Below are 22,327 nucleotides of genomic sequence, written 5' to 3' on the forward strand. Positions count from 1 at the left end.
AGTAACATTATATAATATAAAAGTAAACATAACAAAAATAAATATATATCCAAATAAATGTGTTTTGAATAGGAGCATAATTTAAATATTCATACACATATACTTACAAACATAAAATGCTGAAATTTTAAAATTAAAAAATTCACAGATTTTATAGAAAATATCTTAAAAAAGTAAGTAAAAGCTCTTTTCAAAAAAACCCATGAAATTGAAAGAATAATGTCAAAATGTTAATTACAGTTGAAGAATTACAGTTATTAAGATTGGAAAAAATATCCAATTGCTCAAATAGAATATAAACAGCTGTTATAGGTTTGTGTCCCCAAAAAAGATATGTTGAAGTCCTAACCCCTGGTACCTGCCAATGTGACCTTATTTGGAAATAGGGCCTTAGAGATGTAATTCGTTGCGTTAACATGAGGTCCTACTGGAGTAGGGTGGGCCCTAATCCATTAAGAGCCATGTCCTTATAAGAAAAGAAGAGACAAGGAGCCAGATAGACACAGAAGGAAAATGGAGGCAGACATTGGAATTATACTGCCACAACCCAGAACAGTGATAAACTATTTGAAAATTTCTGTTGTTTTAAACCATACGATTTTATGGTACTTTGGTAAGGCAGTCCTAGGAACAAAAAACAATACTCGAACTCAAAATGTACCTAAATTAAGCAATAATTCTTCGTACATCATGGAAACTTACAGTTTTAAAAGAAATCAGGGAAACCAAACTAAAAATGTAAATGGCTGTCTAAGGCAATCGATTTAAAGTGCTTGGCTGTTAACCAAAAGGTCTGTGGTTCGAAACCACGAGTACCTCCGAAGGAGAAAGATGTAGCAGTCTGTCTCCATAAGGATTTACAGCCTTGGAAAACTTAAGGGGTCAATATGAGTCGGAAGCACCTATATGGCAGTTGAGAACACAATTAATAGGCGCCCTGTTTCACAATGGTTAAGCTCTCAGCTGTTAATTCAGAGACTGGTGGTTCGAATCCACAGAAGAAAGACCTGGCAATTTGTAAAGACTACAGACCTCTTAAAGATTACCTCCTAAAAAATCCTGTGGAGTAGTTCTACTGTGTCACATGAGATCCCTATGAGTTGAAATCAACTACATGGCACCTAACAACAGTATGAAAAAGATAATTGAAAGAAAGGCCAAATGAAAGTTATATTTAATTTTTTTTATGAAATAAATGGCTTATGTTGTTGTTGTTATTAGGTGCTGTTGAGTCAGTTCAGACTCCCAGTGACCCTATGCACAATAGGACGAAACACTGCCCTGTCCTGCACCATCCTTACGGTCATTGTTATGCTTGAGCTCATTGTTGCAGACACTGTGTCAATCCACCTCATTGAGGGTCTTCCTCTTTTCCACTGACCCTGCACTTTGCCAAGCACTATGTCCTTCTCCAGGGACTGATACCTCCTGAAAATATGTCCAAAGTATGTAAGACGCAGTCCCACCATCCTTGCTTCTAAGGAGCATTCTGGTTGTACTCCGTCCAAGGCAGATTTGTTCGTTCTTTTGGCAGTCCATGGTATAGTCAATATTCTTCACCAACACCACAATTCAAAGGCATCAATTCTTCTTCGAGCTTCCTTATTCATTCTCCACCTTTCAAATGCATATGATGCGATTGAAAATACCATGCCTTGGGTCAGGTGCACCTTAGCCTTCAAGGTGACATCTTTGCTTTTCAACATTGTAAGAGGTCCTTTGCAGCAGATTTACCCAATGCAATGCATCTTTTGATTTCTTGACTGCTGCTTCCATAAGCTGTTGATTGTGGATCCAAGTAAAATGAAATCCTTGACAACTTCAATCTTTTGTCCATTTATCATGGTGTTGCTCATTGGTCCAGTTGTGAGGATTTCTGTTTTCTTTATTTTGAGGTACAATCCACACTGAAGGCTGTGGTCTCTGATCTTCATTAGTAAGTGCTCCAAGTCCTTTTCACTTTCAGCAAGCAAGGTTATGTCATCTGCATATTGCTGGTTGTTAATGAGTCTTCCTCCAACCCTGATGCCACGTTCTTCTTCATATAGTCCAGCTTCTCGGATTATTTGCTCAACATACAGATTGAATAGGTATGGTGAAAGAGCACAACCCTGATGCAAACCTTTCCTGACTTTAAACCAATCAATATCCCCTTGTCCTGTCCAAACAATTGCCTCTTGATCTATGTAAAGGCTCCTTATGGGCACAATTAACTGTTCCGAAATTCTTATTCTTCACAATATTATCCATAATTTGTTATGATCCACATAGTCGAATGCCTTTGCATAGTCAATAAAACACAGGTGAACATCCTTCTGGTATTCTCTGCTTTCAGCCAGGATCCATCTGACATCAGCAATGATATCCCGGTTCCATGTCCTCTTCTGAAACCAGCCTGAATTTCTAGTAGTTCCCTGTCTATATACTGTTGCAGCCATCTTCAGCAAAATTTTCTTGCGTGTGATATTAATGATATTGTCCTATAATTTTCACATTTGGTTGGATCGCCTTTCTTGGGAATAGGCATAAATATGGATCTCTTCCAGTCAGTTGGCCAGGAAGCCGTCTTCATATTTTTTTGGCATAGATGAGTGAGCACCTCCAGAGGCGCATCTATTTGTTGAAACATAACCCACTGCCGTCGAGTCGATTCCGACTCATAGTGACCCTATAGGACAGAGTGGAACTGCCCCGAAACATATCAATTGATATTCCATCTATTCCTGGAGCCTTGTTTTTCCCCAATGCCTTGGACTTCTTCCTTCAGTACCATCGGTTCCTGATCATATGTTATCTCTTGAAATGGTTGAACATTGACTACTCCTTTTTGGTATAATGATTCTGTGTATTTCTTCCATCTTCTTTTGTTGCTTCCTGTGTCATTTAATATTTTCCCCATAGAATACTTTACTATTGCAACTCGAGTCTTGAATTTTTTGTTCAGTTCTTTCAGCTTGAGAAATGCCGAGTGTGCTCTTCCCTTTTGGTTTTCTATCTCCAGCTCTTTGCACATGTCATTATAATACTTTACTTTGTCTTCTTGAGCTGCCCTTTGAAATCTTCTGTTCAGTTCTTTTACTTCATCATTTCTTCCTTTTGCTTTAGCTGCTCGACGTTCCATCTTTGTCTTTTCTTTCTTTCCTGTCTTTTCAATGACCTCTGGCTTTCTTCATGAATGATATACTTGATGTCATTCCATGACTCGTGTGGTCTTTAGTGACTAGTGTTCAACGCGTCAAATCTATTCTTGAGATGGTCTCTAAATTCAGGTGGGATATACTCAAGGTCATATTTTGGCTCTCGTGGACTTGCTCTGATTTTCTTCATTTTCAGTTTGAACTTGCATATGATCAATTGACGGCTTATAGATTAGAAGAACACAAAATGCCCATTAATTTCCCTTAAAGAAAAGAACTCAAACAACTACTTAATAAACTTTCTTATAAATAGGCTATCTTCCATCTTTCTGGGGTACAGGCCTAATAGCCATCCTTTGGAGACTCTCTTGGTGTTTCTAGGATTTTGCATTTGGGGCAGTTCTACCATATTCTATAGGGTTGCTATGAGTCAGAACGGACTCAACTGCAGTAGATTTGGTTTGGGCATCAGTGATTGGAAGGAAAGAAAGATTTTTGGAACAAGAGACCTTGTCCAGGCCATTCAGGTGTGGGGACATTACCAGTTGATACTCTAAGTGTTCCTAGGTTGAGGAGCAGAAGATGGAAAGGAATTGGTGACTTGTACAGCTACAGCCTTCAAGCACATCATGCAGAGTGGCATGACGAGTGTGACACTCAGCAGAAAATCATGATATTACTTAGGTCAGGCCTCCTTTCCTAACATGATAATGATTTAACTATGAAAACAGGTCACAGAGGGGAAACTGAAAAAGCATTATCAATAGAAAGGCAATGTTTTAAAGAAAACACATGAAACCATTCGCATGACAAACTAATTGGGTCTCCAGGAAAAATTCCTTTTCACTCATCAATTTCATAAAGCTATGAACCTTAAAATACTTATTCAAGATTGAAATTTTTGATTAGCCACTATTATAAATAATTGGTAATCGTTTAGAAAATATTATGAAGCAGCTATTGTCCACAACTTAGATTTACAAACCCCTGAGCTTTTTACAAAAATAGCTTACTGAAGAATGTATTGAGAAGATATAATCTGAACAATTTAGAGAAAGTTACCTAGGGAAAACATTTTATCTGCAGAAATGAGAGGAAGAAAAAAAAATTATTTTTCTTTTAAGTGAAAGTATTATGCACAGGCTGAGTAGGTAACCATTTCATGGGTGATTTCAGATCAGAGCCACTCACAGCAATTCCTACTCCAAACAAAGTGAATAAGCTTTTAAAATAAAAAAGAAAGAAAATGAACCATACTGGGAAATTTGCTAGTGCTGCTATAACAGAAATACAGCAAATGAATGGCTTTAACAAACAAATTTATTCTCTCACAGTCTAAAGAGTCTAGAAGTCTGAATTCAGGATGCCAGCTCCAGGTGCAAGCTCTCTCTCTCTCTCGGTCCTGTGGGAAGGTCCTTGTCATTAATCTTCCCTTGGCCTAGGAGCTTCTCAACAGAGTGACGCTGAGACCAAACGGTACATTCCACTCTGGGTGCTTCTTTCTTGGTGGTATGAGGTCCCCCGTCTCTCAGCTCTTCTCTCCTCTAAATCTCAAAAGAGTTTAAATCAAGATGCAACCTAATCCTGTAGATTGAATCCTGCCTCATTAACATAATAGCCTCTAATCCTACGTCATTAACATCATAGAAGTTAGGAAGTACAACTCATAGGATAATCACATCAGATCACAAAATAGTGGACATCCACACAATACTGGGAATCCTGGCCTAGCCAAGTTGACACACATTTTGTGGGGACGCAATTCAATCCATAACATTCTACCCTTTCGCCCCCCAAAACTCACGTCCTTGCCACAGGTAAAATACGTTCGCCTCATCATATCATCCCAAACTTCTTATATCAACTCCAGAACCAGATTCCGTCCAGGGTCAAAATTTCTCTTCATCTGTGAAAACCAGAATCCAAGTTATCTGATTCCAAAGTACAATGGATGAAGAGGTACAAGGAAGGTATTTCCATTAAAAATGGGAGAAATTGAAGGGATATAAGGCATAATGGGCACCAAGCAAGTCAGCAGAACACTTTAGCTCTCAAGGCTTGAATAATCTTGTCTTCCCTGGAACCATTTAGGCAATGGCTCTACCCTCCAGACTCTGGATGTTGGCCACATTCTCTGGCTTCTAGTGGAAGCCCATTGGCCTAGGGCTTTAGCTTCACCTTCCAGGCCAACTGGAATGGCAAATCTGCTCTCTCAGACTTGGGTAGCCTTATTCTCCTAGCTCATCTGAGTAGCAACTCCACCCCCTCAGCTCCAGAAGGCCCCATTCTGCCCCTTGGGCATGGCAGCCCCACCCCCTCACCTTTGGTCAGAGGATCTGGCCCCATCCGGCTGTCAGTTGTGAAAGGAAACATCATACTCCAGAACGGAGTTGGTGAAGTTCTGACTCTTTGAAACCTAGCACACCCTGGCCCCACCCTTTAAAATTTCAGAGGCCATGGCTCCACTCTTTGACACTCCAGAGGTTGTGGCCCTACCCTTTGAGACTCAGGCAGCTCTGCTTCCTATGTTTCTTGTCTCTTCAGCTTCTGGTTCCTGATTCCTTGGCCTGTCAGTCGTTCAGGCCCTTGGACCAGCCTGGCATCTGCCCTGCTGGGTAAGTGTTTCAAAGCTCTTAAGGTCTAATGATAAGTGCCTGGAGGCACCCCACTCTGCTCCGAAAGCACTCACCTGGAAAGCACTCAGCTGTCTCACTCAGTGGGTCAGATTTTGCATTGTCTCCTGCTGTCCTAATGGCTCTGCTGCTGCATTTTCTCTGCTGCCATTTCTCACTGTCCGATCTATCTCTGGCATTACTGCTCTCCTCACTTCTTTCTGAGCCATCACCAGAATTGTCTTTGATATCTGTAATTCCACCAACAGTCTCTTCAAGGCAATATAAGTTTTTACTATTAGGCTTTTTAAAACTCTTCCAGCTTCTTCTACCCATTATTCGATTCCAAAACTGCTTCCACATTGTAGTTAGCTGTTAGAGCAGCACCCCAGTCTCAGTTCTAAATCCTGTCTTAGTTATCTAGTGCTGCTGTAACAGAAATAATGCAAGTGGACGACTTGAACAAAAATAAATTTATTCCCTCAGAGTCTAGGAAGCTAGAATTCTGAACTCAGGGTGTCAGCTTCAGATAAAGATTTCTTCCACCCGTCAGTTCTAAGGGACGGTCTTTGTCATCAAACTTCCCCTGGTCTAGGAGCTTCTCAGTGCAGGAATCCAGAGCCTAAAATTTGCACTCTGCTCCCAACATTCTTTTGGTGGTGTGAGGTTCTCCTACCTCTGTTCTTTCTCTTTTTTATATCTCTAAAGAGATTGACTCAAGATACAACCTAATACTGTAGATTGAGTCTTGCCTCTTTGACATAACTGCCTCTACTCCGGCCTCATTAACACCATAGAGGTTAGGATTTACAATACATGGGATAAACATATCAGATCACAAAATGGTGGACAACCACACAATACTGGCAATCTTGGGCAGGCCAAGATGACACAGATTTTTGAGGAACACAATTCAATCCATAACAGTGGGCTGGGTGACCCAAATGGATAAAGCTCAACTACTAGCCAAAATTTGAGTTGAACCCATCCAGAGGTGCTGCAGAAGACGGCCTGGTGATCTGCTTCATAGACGTCGCAGCCTTGAAAACCCTATGGAGCAGTTCTATTCTGCACCCATGGGGTCACCATGAGTCGGAATGGACTCTAGAGCAACCAACAACACCAGTGAATTTCATGTAAGCAAAAACAAAGTCAAACAGTTGACTTGAAACGTAATATTGACATAAACAATATTACGGATTCCAGTACTTGCTTTAAAAAACACTGAAAGGTGGAAATAACATAAATATGAATCACACAATTATTTTTTAAATCCTCTTTTGTAATACTTAGTGAGACAGAGTTTCCAAGGGTGTATGGTATTAATAATTGGGAAGAATGTTTTCAGAACATGGAATACTTCCCAAAGTGTGCAAGGCTGACTAGGGCACTACACTGAACCACAAAGGCCTGTAGGTTGAGGAAAAGGGGATTGAGTAAAGGTGGGCAGGCTGCAGGGCCGGTCCTTTGCTCCAACTGAATGTGATCTATTGTGATTGAGCCCCGTGTGAATCAACACTCTTGGGAGGATTCCAGCTCTCAAACTAGGAGCCTAAGTCAGTGGCCCTTTTGTATGATGCTGACTGTAATATCTGAGGACATAACTATGGAAACTGTTGTATGGTTAGAATGAGCCTGCTTCTATCACGACAGGTCTGATTGAAAACATTTGATTATCTGCTGTTGAGAGTAGTTTGATAGCTAAGGAATAGTCTACAGAGTTGCTATTGACAGAACTCAGAAAGACAAGATTTTTTATCTCTAGTTTTACTGTCTTACTGTTAGGTGCTTGGCGGGGGGAAGTAGCAAAAACAAAGCTTGTTGTTGGTCGATAAGGCAGAGAGAAACAGGCAGTTATTTGCTCTTCAGTAAGGTACTGCATTCAGTATTTCATCATTTGAAGTGAATTATGCCCTGAAACAGTTTCTATGTATATTATGTATTGCCAGAAAAATATCAGAGAGAGAGTCAGAGGATGGACCAGAAAAGTTAATGTTCCTGTAAAAGCAAAACAAAACAAAAATAGAAACAAAACCTACCTTTGGTCATAGTGGTGAAACAGAAACAATACTTTACAGATAGATCTAGAAAGCCTCTATAATGACCGATAATGCAACTATTTGTCATGAAGCTTTACTTTATCAAGTTCCAAAATCTAGCAAAAACATCAACTTGATTGTGAAGATTTAGTACCGACTAGTGAATTTTTTTTGAGGCCCTGATGGAGCAGTGGTTAGAGTGCTTGGCTGCTAACCAAAAGGTCAGTGGTTCGAACCCACCAGCCACTCTGTAGGAGAAAGATGTGGGAGTCTGCTTCTCTAAATATTTACAGCCTTGGAAACCCTATGGGGTGGTTCTACTCTGTGCTGTATGGTCACTATGAGCTGGAATCAACTCCATAGCAGAGGCCCTGGTTTTCTGGTTTTTAGTGAATAGATCATAGGGTGCAAAAGGTATTGAAAATAAGTAACATTACAGTAATTTTATGAGTCAATTCTAATTATATAGACAAATCCAATAAGTATAGAGATTAAGACTGTGAATAAATTGGAATAAATATGTGAAGAACCTATAGTTTTATCATAGTATTAGTTACAAATATTCATAACAGTTAAAAATCTATAAGGATCTGTCTCCAATAACTAAAAAATTACACAATTGGGGTCAAGTCAAAAAGTGCATGGACAATATTCATTAAAATTTTAAAGAAGAGAGGCAGAGCCAACATGGTGCCATAGACAGACACATTACACCATCCCTCTGCAGCAAAGATTCAAAAAGCTAATTAAAACAGATACAAACGTCAATCCTGGAACCATAAGCATCAAATGAAGGGGTAAAGAACTAGATCAAATGCCAAATGGAAGAAGAAACCAATGGAAAACAGAGAACAAGAACAGATATGGAGCGGAGGTCCTCTGCCAACTAACACAGCGCAACCTCAGCATCTTGGTGCAAAATCAGCAGTGAAGCCAGACAGGAAGTATGCAAAGGCAACTTTGCAACAGGAGACAGAGCACCCAGTAAGGAGAAAAACACACTTTTCCACCACTCAGCCTTCTGCCCCATATGCCACCATCCGTTCCCAATGAGCCACGCCACACCACTCAGCTAGAGAGCCAGCAACTGAGCCAGGGTCTTCCTCGCCTGCATCCGCCAGCTCACAATGCATCTATTTTTTTTTTTTCCTTTCTTCCTTTTCTTTCTCTCCCACCAAGCCCTGTATACCATTTCCACCCCTTCCCATTGCTCCATGCTGCCCATCACCATCCTGGGTCTTCCTGTCCCCACCCACAAGCTCCCACTGCTCTGCATGTGTTTTATTTGTTTGTTTGCTTGCTTTTTCTTCTTTTTTTTCTTTCTCTTCTTTCTCCCTACCACCTAATCCAGTACTTCACCTCGTTTCCCTTCTAACTGGCCCTCAGGTATGCCCGTTCCCACCCGTGGGCTGCAAAAGACCCCTTTAAAGTGTCGAAAAGCAAAAATGTCACCTTGAAGACTAAGGACTGCCTGACCCAAGCCATGATGTTTTCAATTGTCTTATTGCATTTAAAAACTGGACAATGAATAAGGAAAACCAAAGAAGAATTGACGCCTTTAAATCATTGTGTTGGGGAAGAGTATTGAATATACCATGGACTGCAAGAAGAATGAACAAATCTGTCTTGTAAGAAGTACAACCAGAAAACTCCTTAGAAGCAAGGATGGTGAGACTATGTTTTACATACTTTGGACATGTTACTGAGAGGGATCGATTCCTAGAGAAAGACATGATGCTTGGTAAAGTAGCACAGACCAAATCTGTTGTCGTTGAGTCAACTGCGACTCATAGTGACCCTATAGGACAGAGTAGAACTGAGGGTCAGCAAAAAAGAGGAACACCCTTGAAGAGATGGATCGACACAGTGGCTGCAACAATGGGCTCAGCAAAACAACAATTGTGAGGATGGAGCAAAGCCAGGCAGTGTTTTGTTCAGCTGTATATAGGGTCACTATGGGGGAACTGTCTCGACAGCATCTAACAACAGCTAACAGCTGCTATGAAATGCATTCTTTCTCTTTTTTCTTTTAGTTAAGTCCTATTCGCCATTCAGGTCTTAGCTCAATAGTCACTTCCATCTTAAATCTGTCCCCCCACATTCTCTACCACATCAAAAGCACTTCAATCACTGGGGAGAGGTTACCTCTCAGGAACTGAGGACAAAGACCCAATGCTTTAGGTTTAGTTCATTTTAAACTCGTGCTTGGTTTTCGAAGTTTGGAGATGCCAGAGCTCAGATGCTAGAAGATGTGTGCTGAGCCCTCCTCACAGCAGGGAGAGAAGCCTGGATCTGACCGTGGTTTTGAAAATGTGGTTGAATAACTGTAAGTCACTGTCTTTGTTGTTTTCATTTGTTTTAAATTTGCAACAAAAGAATGGTGGACATTAGTCTAAGATGAACCACAGTAAATTTTGTAACAATTTTCAGAAGAAAATAGGCAAAGGAAAACATAATCCCTTCTCCAAGAATGGAATGGAGGCATCATCAGTGGATTCCAAATGTGAATAGTAGTTCTGCAGAGTGACAGTCACAAGAAGTCATCAAAAATATATGCAGCAACATTATTTAATGATAGGTGTTAAAGCTGGGTGGGTAAAAAGGAGTTCTTTATATTATTCTGTGGATTTTATATATACTTGAAATATTCTATAATAAAATTTTAAAATATTTCTATATTTATATCTATGCAGCAGAATAGTGTAAAAAAAAAGAGGAAGTTTTTTTTTTTTTTGTCCTTGTGAGGTGCTGGTTCATGTCCACTGTTAGCCAGGTCACCTTTAAGAGACATCATTCTGCTTTATAAATGCCAAAATGTGACTATTTTAAAGAGTCCTCATTTTAGATATAGTTTTAGAGCATCTTTTTTCTTCTTTTTCAGTGAAAAGTAACTAATTCTTGGGACCATGATCTCACTCACCACAATCCTATTCAAACAGATGAGAAACAGAATAGCAGAAGAAGATCTTTCAGAGATAAAGGTCATCCTTCAGCTGCAACATTTCTAGAGAGCAGATGGACTGTTCAGGCTCAGACTTTTGGACCTCCTGAGAAGGTATTTCTCATATCAGCCTGGAGTACCAGGTGAATACTTTAAAGATTTCTGCAGAAATATGTCCCAACCTACATACTCTTCTATAATTTGCTCTTGCCACAATGTCATCAAGATGTGGAGTCTAATTTCCTTCCCTTTAGATTTGGTTGGCCTTATTGCTGTATCTCTGAGTTGTGAAGACAAATCTGAATATCCAGTTTTGCCTTAAGACTGATGGAACTTACAGAGAAGAACACAAAAGAAAAGAGAGCTGGACAGTGCAACAACTCCAGAGATCTGCAGAGGAGCATCTTTGCATCTTCAGCTGCATATTGATCAGTGCATGTGTGTGCAAAAACATCCAAGGAAAAGGACCACCCAAAAGGATTAAAGAAAATAAATCTCCATGCTCACAAAGGGATGGGATTAATGCCCCTTCCCACCAGTTAGAATGGAAAACCACATAAGTCATGGGACTTTCGGCAGAGTATTTAGTAATATTTTACCTCTGTGATGGAAAAAAAAATTATCCCTAAACCAAAATTCTCTATTCCTAGTTAATAAACTTAAAATGAAGACAAAAATGGATCAGACTGTTTCCAAGTAATGTAACCACATTCCAGAACAAAACTCAAGATTAAGATATCTAATACCCAACAAGGTATAATTTAAAAGGTCTGGCATCCAGTCAAAATCACCATACATGCAGTGAAACCAAACAAAAAAATCTATAATTAAGAGAAAAATAAATAATTGAAACTCATCTGGAAATGACCAATGGCTTCACTAGTGAATTTTACCAAGTATTTAAAGAAATGTTGCCAATTCTACACAATTTCTTCCAGAATACTGAAGAGGAGGGAACACTTCCCTTCTCATTCTATGAGATTAGCACTACTCTGATAAATATACTAGACATAAAGAAAACTACAGACCACTATGCTCCATGAATGTTGTGTTGTTGTTAGGTGCTGTTGAGTCAGTTCCAACTCATAGTGACCCTATGTACAACATAACAAAGCACTGCCTGGTCTTGTGCCACCCTCCCAATCTTTATCATGCTTGAGCCCATTGTTGCGGCCACATGCCATGAATACAATTGCTAAAAATATATATATTTAATTTAGCTATTCAAAACCAGTAATATATAAAATGTATATTCCATCTTGACCAAATGAGGTTTATTCCAGGAATGCAAGGTTGGTTTAACATTTGAATACCAAACAATGTAATTTACCATATTAACCAACTAAAATAGCAAAAACATATAATCATCTCAATAATTTCAGGAAAAACATTTAACAAAATTCAGTATCTATTCTTGATTTTTAAAACTCTCAGCAATTTAAGAATAGAAGGAAACATTCTCAAACTGATAAAGGATAATTATGTAATTATGAAATACTTATGTTTAATATTGAAAAATAAAATACTTTCTTCTAAGGTCAGGAAAGACAGTGATGTCCATAATTGCCAGTTCTCTTTAACCTTGAACTGCAGTGACAGACATCCAGAATGGAAAGGAAAAAAGTGAATCTGTCTTTACTTGCAGACCACAAATACTACGGAATCTATTTAAAAGCTACTAAATTTAACAAATGAATTTAGTGAGTTTGTGGGATTCTAGATCAATATAGAAAAATCAGTTTTATTTCCATACCCTGGCAACAAGCAATCAAAAATTGATATTAAAGAAAAAATATACCACTTGCAATTGTTTCAAATGATATGAAATATTTAGGGATGAATGTTACAAAAGATGTGCAAGATCTGTACACAGAAAACTCTAAAACATGACTGAAAAAATTAAAGAGGACCTAAATAAAAGGAAAAATAGGCCATGTTCATAGACTGGAGGACCCAGCATTACAAGATGTCAATTCTCCCCAGATTTTTCTACAGATTCAATACAATCCCTAAAAATCTCAACAGGCTTTTCTGGTAAAAATTTACAAGCTGAATCTAAAAGTCACATAGAAATGGAAAGTATGTAAAAATAGCCAATACGGTTTTCAGAAAGAACACCACTTGTCTTCAAGACTTGCAAAGGTAAAGTAATAAAGACAATATTCACATCAAGATATAAGAATAAATGAATTAAAGAAAAGAGAGAGCCCAGAAGTAATCACACACATTTATTGCCATTTAAGATTTGACACAGGTGCAAAATCACTATCTGTATCATTCCAGACACCAGGGCCACTAAAAAAAATGAGATGGCATTCTAAAAATTCATAAAATGCATTTTAAGTTATGTTTAAATTCGTAGTCTTCTAGAAAATCATAACTCACTTAAAATGACATAAAATTGATACAAATCTTAGTATACCCATATCTATGAAAGTAAACACATCTGTAATAAAAATCTTCCATAATGTAAATGCCGAGCCCAGATGGCAACGCAAGTAGATTATTCTAAATAGCATCAATCTTACACAAACTCTTCTAAAAATTAGAAGAAAGAAAAAGCACACTCATTGTAAAAGGCTAGCGTAACCTTGATTTAAAAAGAAAAAAAAAAAAAAATGAAGATTCTACTAACCATTCTCTCTCATGATCATCGACAAAACAAACCTAAGTAAAATATTAGCAAACTGAATCTGGCAAAATATGAAAAGGGCAATATATCATAAATAATTGGGTTTTTAAAGAATAAAGTATTGGTTTTACATTTAAGGTAAAATATTTAGTTTACTGTATTAATAAAATATAAATTTTATTTTACAAAAATAAAATAATCATTTTGTGATCTCAATGAAGACAGAATATTTGAGAAAATTTAAAATTTATTGCCAAAAAATCTTAGCAAACTTGGAAATTTTCTTATCTACTGGAGGAAATGCAATTAGCAATTCAAAATAAAATGGAAGACTTTTTTAAAAATAAGTACTAATTATTACTTAGCTAAAAATACAAGAAAAACTTCAGAGATAACAGAAGATACCATATTTTTTAATAATGTAAATAAATTTGAAGACCAGTAATAATGAGAGAAGAGTATTTTCAACATAATGAAAATAGAAATGTTTATTGGCATAAACATAATAATAATATCCAATAGTAAACTGAGTGTTGATACAGGAGAATAATATAAATGTAAACTGGGTATATAAATCAGTGTGCTCTCTTGAAGGGAATTTTGACAATATGATGTAAAAGCCTTGGAATATAAAGGCAATTTATTTCTGACATTTCAAATCTCGGAATAAGTCTAAAAAAAATTTATAGAAGGATGATTGCATAAAAACTAATCTACAATTAGTGAAATGAAAATGTTTCACATTAATACTTTATGTGACAAAACAAGCTACAAAATTATGTAAGAAATATTTATATCGTGTTAAGCCTATATGTATAATGTGGATATCTTATAAGAAAAATTGAGAAGGCTGTATATAGAAATAGTAAAAGTACTTATCACTAGATTTGTGATGATTCATATTTTTTTCTTTTTATCTGATTTTTTTTTTTTTTTTACTTCGAGTTAAAAAAAATGTAATAAGGAAGAAAAACAGGTCCTGCTGAGCTTCTATCAGCCATAGGAGATATGGAACAAATGCGGAAAGACAGACATTTTCTTTACCATCTGATTTTTGGTGCTGTGTGTTGGCCTACATGGATGCTATTGGTGCATCTTCATTTCTCTGAGGACACTGTCCTCACCTTTTCATCTTTCAGGATTTCTGCCAAGTTCATTACACAGAAGAGTTATTAATGATCTTTGAAATCGGGTCACCAAGGACCCTTTTGTTTATTCATTTAGTTTCAGTTTTGGCAAATAAAACAAATGTTAATCTTGTTAGTGTAAAGACTTCTCATTCTGTCCATAAATCAGAATACCAAGTCTTTCCAAACCAGAGAGAGTGCCCGATGTCCCAAATACCTGCAAATAAATACAACTTTCAACCCTAGAGAGTTGTAAAAGAGGGTGAAGTCCTTGATGAGAAGGTCTAGGCAATGTGTTGGAGATGAAAATCTCAGAGAAATTGGAGCCGTTCCAGAGTGCTGGTCCTTGAGTAAGAGTAGCCAGAAGTCAAGGAAGGAAATTTTTAAAAAGAAACAAGGCTCTGCTAACAAGGTCCACTCCACCTTGTCTACTGAACAGTTATTAAATATCCAGTGGAAACTATTGTTGACTCTCAGAAGAGTAAGTACAACATCTGTGATTTCACTTACTTTTTTAGAAATTAGATCAGGATCTACATTTACCAAAATCAATGATATATGTAGCTATTTGAAATGTTATAAATTAAAAAAAAAGGATTATGTTTATGCCTGAAATGTATTTTTTTGTAGAAAACATGTGTCCAGCCAAGATAATGTATAATGACTATTATCTGAACTGTCATCTGACATGTACTCAGCCTCCACTTCAAAGAGAAACAATGTAGGTTTATGTGAAAAATCACCTCGAAATATGACTCATTAACTAAAAGTTAATGATACGATGAATGACCCATTCGCTCTTAAAATTAAAAAAAAACAAAGAAATATAGAGCGAAGACAAATGTCAGTCACAGTTCAGTGTTAATATTTTCTCAAACTTAGTCTCTTAATATTTTGTATAAAAAGGAAGTAGTAAGTATTGGAAAAAAGATGGATGTTTTAGAACAAAGAATTTTGCTTGGTGCGGTCAGAGCTCAGAAGGTATCTACATATTCCACAGGAGATTAGGCGGGCTGCAGAGATACTCTTTCAGTACAACTCAGTTTGATCTACTTATTTATTCCAGTGTGTCCCTGCAATCCCTGGAAATATTGTGACTCCCCAGAAAGCTTCAGAACAGTCTTCCTTCCCTAATAGTGACTGTATACTCTAGGGATTAACTGGGGACTAGGCACATCTGGTAAAGTTCCTGAGTAGCGCAAGCAGTTTACACTTGACTACCAAACAAAAGGTTGGTGTTTGAACGTACCAGTAGGGCTACAGAAGAAAGACCTGCTGATCTGCTTACAGCCAAGAAAATCCTAGGGAGTAGTTCTGTTCTGTGACACACGGGATCTCCATGAGTCAGAATGACTCCAAGGCAACGAGCTTTTTTGGCTGTTTTAGGCCCATCTGTTTACTGACCCTGCTCCCAGTTCTAAAGGAAATAAATTTTAAAAAGAAACAAGGAAAAAAATCATTCACATTACAATCTAATTGGAGCCTCCAGGGAATGTTTTTTCTTTTTTCATTGCTTGATAAAAGCTAATCTCAGTCCCTGGAGACACTGATTCAAGACTGAAAACATTTGAGTTGCTTGTCACGTAGTTAACTGATGATGGCTGAGAAGGAGTTATGAAACACCTACTAGCCTGAATTCAGACACAAAACCTTAAAACTCTGATATTAATATGTTACTGAAAGATGAATTGAAGAGTTATAAATGGCAACAATAAGGACAAGATGATTCATCTGCATAAGGCAGTGAAAAGAACCCAGGTATCATTTTGTTCCTAGATTCAGGTTCTAGAACTAAGCTGAGAAGGTATCAAACGGATTGTGCAAATAGATACAGGAGATATTTTAAAGTAAATAACATATGACAAATTAGATATTCAATTGCATAAACTCTGTATTTAATGTTTACATGTTGGTTTTTTAAGTATTATTTATAATATACAATTACATTTGCAGAAGAACATCTAAAAGTATATCTCTATAAATATGAGAAACCTGTGATGTTATTTTACAGTCTATTTCTTTTTATATGTAGACAAAATTTTTCAACTTTATGAATTATCGATATCATAACTGATAAATGATAAAAGGGGTCTTATAATTTCTAACTGCCTTTTCCAACTGAAAATAAAAATAAGTTAAACTGGTGCTTTAAATTTTTGTTCTGGCTGCTTGTGGGATGTTACTGATGCTTGCTCTTCTCCAAGGGCACTGTTTGTTATTTACTGATGTTTGTTAGATTTTTTTTTTAATTTTTCAATGCACAAAAGATTCATTAGTAACCTCAAACCTGTGTTGTAAACACCAGCTAATCTTTCAGTGTATCTTTATGCAAATGAAACAAATGGCAAATTGGTACTGTGGTAACTCCCTCAGCACAGAGCGTTGCAAATATTACATTTTTCTACCAAAGAGATTGTTCCAAACATTACTCCCTTTGATAAAGTTTTCTTTTCAAAAATGAAGACAATTGAACATTAATGAAAAATCTATTGCTTATACATAAATGACAGAAAATCCATTGAGGGGAAATTTTTCCACTATATATAAAAAAAAAAACCAAACCCACTGCCGCCAATTCCAACTTATAGCGACCCCATAGGACAGAGTAGAACTGTTCCACAGTTTCCAAGGAGCTCCTGGTGGATTTGAACTGCTGACCTTTTGGGTAGCAGCCATAGCACTTAACCACTATGCCACTAGGATTTCCTCCACTATACAGCAGATAGAAAATTCCATGAATTCTCAGACTCCCTGTGAATGAACTTAGCAAGAGTGACCAGAAGTTCACGTAAGTCTTCACTGCATATTCATTACCAATTTTGTAACCTTAGAAATTAAACACAGTGAACAGAAATTATTGGTAACTATTTAATCCATAAAAGAGTACTGTCATTGGATACATTATAGTCATTAATAACAGTAATTAAGAGAGGTCATCAAAATGTCAAATAATTTGTCATGCAGCAGCAGCATGTGCTACAACCTCAAACAAAAGGAGACATTGGGTAATATCATCTCATTAGAGATCTGTAGATGCATTGTAAATGTAAAACCTGAAAGATGGAATCAAAAGAAATAGTCACAAATCAGAGTCAATAATTTATTGGAATGTAACTTTTAATACCTAGGTAAGGTGGTTTTCTCATGGAATAATAACATAATTGCAGTAAAATAATTACATCCCTAGCACAGCTAATATTTTTCAAAATTTGTAGGACTGAGTTTAATGTGAAGCATTTGGTGTCCGTGAGCTAAAGAAAGTGGAATTGAAACGAGGTAGTGGGCCCTGAGGTGGGTCTTCACTACATCTTAATCTTTCAGATTCTCTCTCTCAAGAAACCATGAATCGGGTAAATGGCAATTCTCTGAGATACTGGCATAAATGTGAGAACTGGACACCTGGTTGGAGTTGACCTTGTAACCACCTTGACAGAGAATATTTTAAATCATTACACAGAATCTATTCTTAAAACAATTTAATTGGAATCTCCCAGAGGAGCCAATGTAGGTAAATGCATAAGCCCGAGAAACACTGAAAATATTTAATTGGTTTCTATTGTAATTAATTTGTGATAACTGAGGGGGAAAAAAAAAAAACTACACAGGAGTTATGGAACCAAACTCAGTATTGCAAAAAAAGTACCCCTTTTATTTTATTCTCTTAATGACAAATAATGTCATCGTGGCAAAATGGAAGTCCAATTACTCATTTACTTAGCAGATAAGGCAGGGAAGAAAAGCCAGTTATTTTTCTGGTCAACGGTAAAGTTAATGGGTATTAGCAGAGAATGTGCCGTTAGCATAGAAAATCTTTTAAATGTAAATTCAGTGATGGAGAAATATCAAGAAAAAATCCCAATAGGGAAGAAGATATCTTTGTGTGTGTCTGGAGGAAAATGGTGATGTTAGTATTCTTCTAATAATCATTTATTATACATGGACTACATGCCTAGATTGTGTTAGCTTTGGTGGTTAGCCCAGTGAAAAAGACAGTTCCTGATCTCAAAAGACTTACATTGTCAGAATAAGTGCCACTATAAATGTAAGCATTGTTTGGTATTGGGGGCTCCAATCCTGCCACCAGGTTTCAGAAGTGATGCTTATGCTGAAAATCATAGACTCTGATGTCCTCAAGATGAAATCCAAGAATTGGGGAAGACAGATGAAGTCGAGATTGGAAAAGGATTGGAGGAGAGATGACTTCAGACAGGTCCTTCCTATGAAGTGATTATAAGGCACCTGGAATATTATGTCATTTCAATTATTCAGTAATCATAATCAATTAGATTTATTAGTGGGAACATATGGGAAGAAAAAGACAGGGATGCAGAAGTCCATGACATCAGCTTTGTAGTGTTGAAGGTGAGGTACACTTGGCTCATATAATTGAACTGCAGAAAAAAAGATCATTGCTAGAAACACAGAGAGTAGAATTATCACCACACAGATTATATATGAACTCATTGAATTTGATGTATACATATGAAGAAGTAAAAGGAATGTAAAAACCAAGAAAAATATAAGAATAAAAACATGTGTAAGGTGCCATTGAAGCTAATGTATCAGAATATTTTATGAAGAGGTTTCAGTCAAAAGAGTTATATACTCATGAATTGTCACACAAATCATGTACAGTTTATTTAACAAAGTCACCAGGAACACTGGCAAAACAATTTCGGTAAAATGCTGCTTTCAGAATCAGATTACAGTAGGTTTAGGATGTAATGGCTGATGAGGAACTACAGAAAATCAGTGCAGGCCAGATAATGGTAATAGGAACCATACGATAAATGCTTGCTAAGTTCTAGGTGCTGTTGTAAGAGTGTTGCATTCACATAATCATTCTAATAATCTTTTGTAGTTGATATTGTCATTACCTCATTTTATAAACAAAACTCGGAGGCACAGTGAAATTATATAATTTATTATAAGTTATACTTTAGCTAATAAAAAGGATAGCCAGGAGTGGAACTGTGTCAATCCGGCTACAGAGAATCTACTCCTAATCACTGTATAGTATTATCAGTACAGATGAAGCTAAAGAAGGGAATAAAAGAAGGCAATGTCTGAGAAATGAATATAGCTCTAATTTCAACCATTACTAAATAAATGAGACTGTAAAAATATATTGGTAGTGTTCATTACTTGTTTACCACTTGCAACCAACATACCTTCACATGTCACAAACAGGCTGTGCATTGAACGTTTGTACCTTGTACCACATGTACACCGAGTAAGTTGCTTAATAGTTAAGAATCAAAGGGATATAGGAAGGTGGGGTTTGTTTCTAAACCAAAACAAAGCAAAAGAACAAAAGCATTATTTTGTTATGAGTTGAACATAAAACTATAATTGATGATGGATTTTGGAGAGCTTCTATCTCGTATGCAAATTATTTGTTGTGTAATTATGTTTTATCAAGGGACAAGCTACAAGTAAAGACATGGAACTGTTAGTGAACTTTAAGGTTTCAGCTATAAAATAGAGAAGAATGCATGGGAGTAAAATAAAATCCTAATGTTGATAATATCATGGTGGACTCTCAATAAAAGCCAATCTAGTATATAGACTAAACATGTAAAATAACTTTGGGAAGATGTAATGGAGACATAGAACCTGTAAATTACTGGATTCTGGTGCAGCTAAATTAATACATAAGAAATATTTCATCTAAAACACAAAAAGAAGACTTACAAGCAAAGTCCACCAGTATATTGACAAATTGTTTACCAAATTAAAGAAGAAATTTCATGCAATGCAGTCATGTGCTTGCCTTTGTCATTGTTTATCAATACTGACACCTGTATAATTTAATAAAATCAATGACTTTTTGTCATGACGATTGGACAGAGTCAAAAGGTAGTGATGAGAAATCATACAATAACAACATTCATTCTCCTGGGACTAACGGAAGATCCACAACTGCAAGGCTTGCTTTTTATTTTTCTATTTCTTACCTACTTACTGAGTGTAACTGGGAACCTGACCATTATCTCACTCACTTTAGTGCATTCTCACCTTAAAACACCAATGTACTTTTTCTTACAAAATTTTTCTTTCTTAGAAATCTCATTCACATCTGCTTGCATTCCTAGATACTTGCATAACCTAACAACAGGTGATAAGACTATTACCTACTGTGCTTGTGCCATTCAAGCTTTTTTTACTGATCTTTTGGGAGTCACTGAATTTTTTCTCCTGGCCATCATGTCTTATGACCGCTACGTGGCCATCTGCAAGCCCCTGCATTACACCACCATTATGAACAGCAGAGTGTGCAAAAGACTCATCTTTTGCTGTTGGATGGCTGCCTTGATGATCATACTCCCACCATTTAGCCTGACTCAAAATCTGGAATTCTGTGACTCTAATGTCATTGACAGCTTTCTCTGTGATGTTTCTCCCTTCCTGAAGATTTCATGCTCAGACACGTGGATCATTGAGCAGATGGTTATAGCCTGTGCTGTGTTGACCTTCATCACAACCCTTCTTTGTGTAGTTCTTTCCTACATATATATCATGAGGACCATTCTAAGATTTCCCTCAGCCCAACAAAGGAAAAAAGCCTTCTCTACCTGTTCTTCCCACATGATTGTGGTTTCCATCACCTATGGCAGCTGTATCTTCATCTATGTCAAACCTTCAGCAAAGGAATCAGTGGCTATTAATAAAGGTGTGATAGTGCTCACTACATCCATCGCTCCTATACTGAACCCCTTCATTTACACCTTGAGGAACAAGCAAGTAAAACAAGCCCTCAGTGATTCCATCAAAAGAATTGTCTTATCTTCCAAGGAGTAAAGGAATGCTGAAGTTGATAATCAAGTTTTCATAGGAGATTGGCTTCCCAAAGTTCCTAAAATAATTTGTTTCTTCCTAATCTGAAGTTCACTCAAATAAAATTTCTCAAAATGCTTCTTGTCACCAAGACTTCCCTTACTTAGTGAGGTCATTTCTTTCCACTTCTTGCAAACACACCTCTCTTTTGGATATTATATTAACAGTTTTCTATGAGGGACAAAAATATCACATTGATCCAGCCTTATAAAAACTGAATATCACTGAATTATACACTTTAAAGTGGTTAATTGCATGCTATGTAAATTTAATCTCAATAAAAATTTTAATAAAAAAATTTTAAGTTGAAAAATGCTAAAATCAGTATTAAAATTTTAACTTCATTAAATTATTTGGAAAATAGAAAACTATAACATTTAAAAGTAAAAAGTATGGAAAATAAATCTGAAAAATATCAATGAGCCCTATTAAGAAAGATGTAATTTTTCTCTGAAATGTCACAGGTGATTCCATGTCAGAAAATTACATAAATACAATTAAACAAAAATGAAAAATTCAGAAAAATATTAGCAACATACATAACACAGAGTTAACATACATTAAAATAATAATAACAATGTTCATTATTAAATTGAATATGGTTACAGGAATATTCTCATAAACTAACCTTGATTGTACGAAATAGTTTAACCTTTTGGAGCATTTTCTGAAATTTCAGTTTGAGATAAAGTAATCAAATTATTTGTACAAGAATGCATTTTGCATCACTGCTGATAGTTGTTTTTGGAAATGAACAATATAAATCTATACTGCAAGTTGTACAGTAGCATAATCACTTCTAGATGGTCGTATTTTTTAATAGTGAAAAATCATAAGCACATTTCCAACTGTTAGAATTGGCTTGAAATTCTGATGGAATGCTCCAAAAAGAGGTAGCACAGTTTCCTAGAATGATGATATACATTTATCATTATCGAGATAAAAAGTTTACTTTACTTTTTAAACAACCTGCTAACTTGTAAAACAACATGTAAAGAATGC

The 22,327-nt window shown here is 36.6% G+C and overlaps 1 protein-coding gene across 1 annotated transcript; it reads left to right on the forward strand.

The window, feature by feature from the left end:
• The first annotated feature begins 20,353 nt into the window (after positions 1-20,353).
• Positions 20,354-21,289, forward strand: LOC126075595 (olfactory receptor 6C2-like). Its single transcript, XM_049883432.1, has one exon. It carries the CDS (start codon positions 20,354-20,356, stop codon positions 21,287-21,289), a length of 936 nt encoding a protein of 311 aa, XP_049739389.1.
• Positions 21,290-22,327: the final 1,038 nt, after the last annotated feature.

The sequence above is a fragment of the Elephas maximus genome, chromosome 4 (assembly GCF_024166365.1).
Source record: "Elephas maximus indicus isolate mEleMax1 chromosome 4, mEleMax1 primary haplotype, whole genome shotgun sequence".
NCBI lineage: Eukaryota > Metazoa > Chordata > Mammalia > Proboscidea > Elephantidae > Elephas > Elephas maximus.

Coding starts and splice junctions, on each gene's coding strand:
- LOC126075595 (XM_049883432.1), top strand. CDS start 20,354: ATGAGAAATCATACAATAACAACATTCATTCTCCTGGGACTAACGGAA.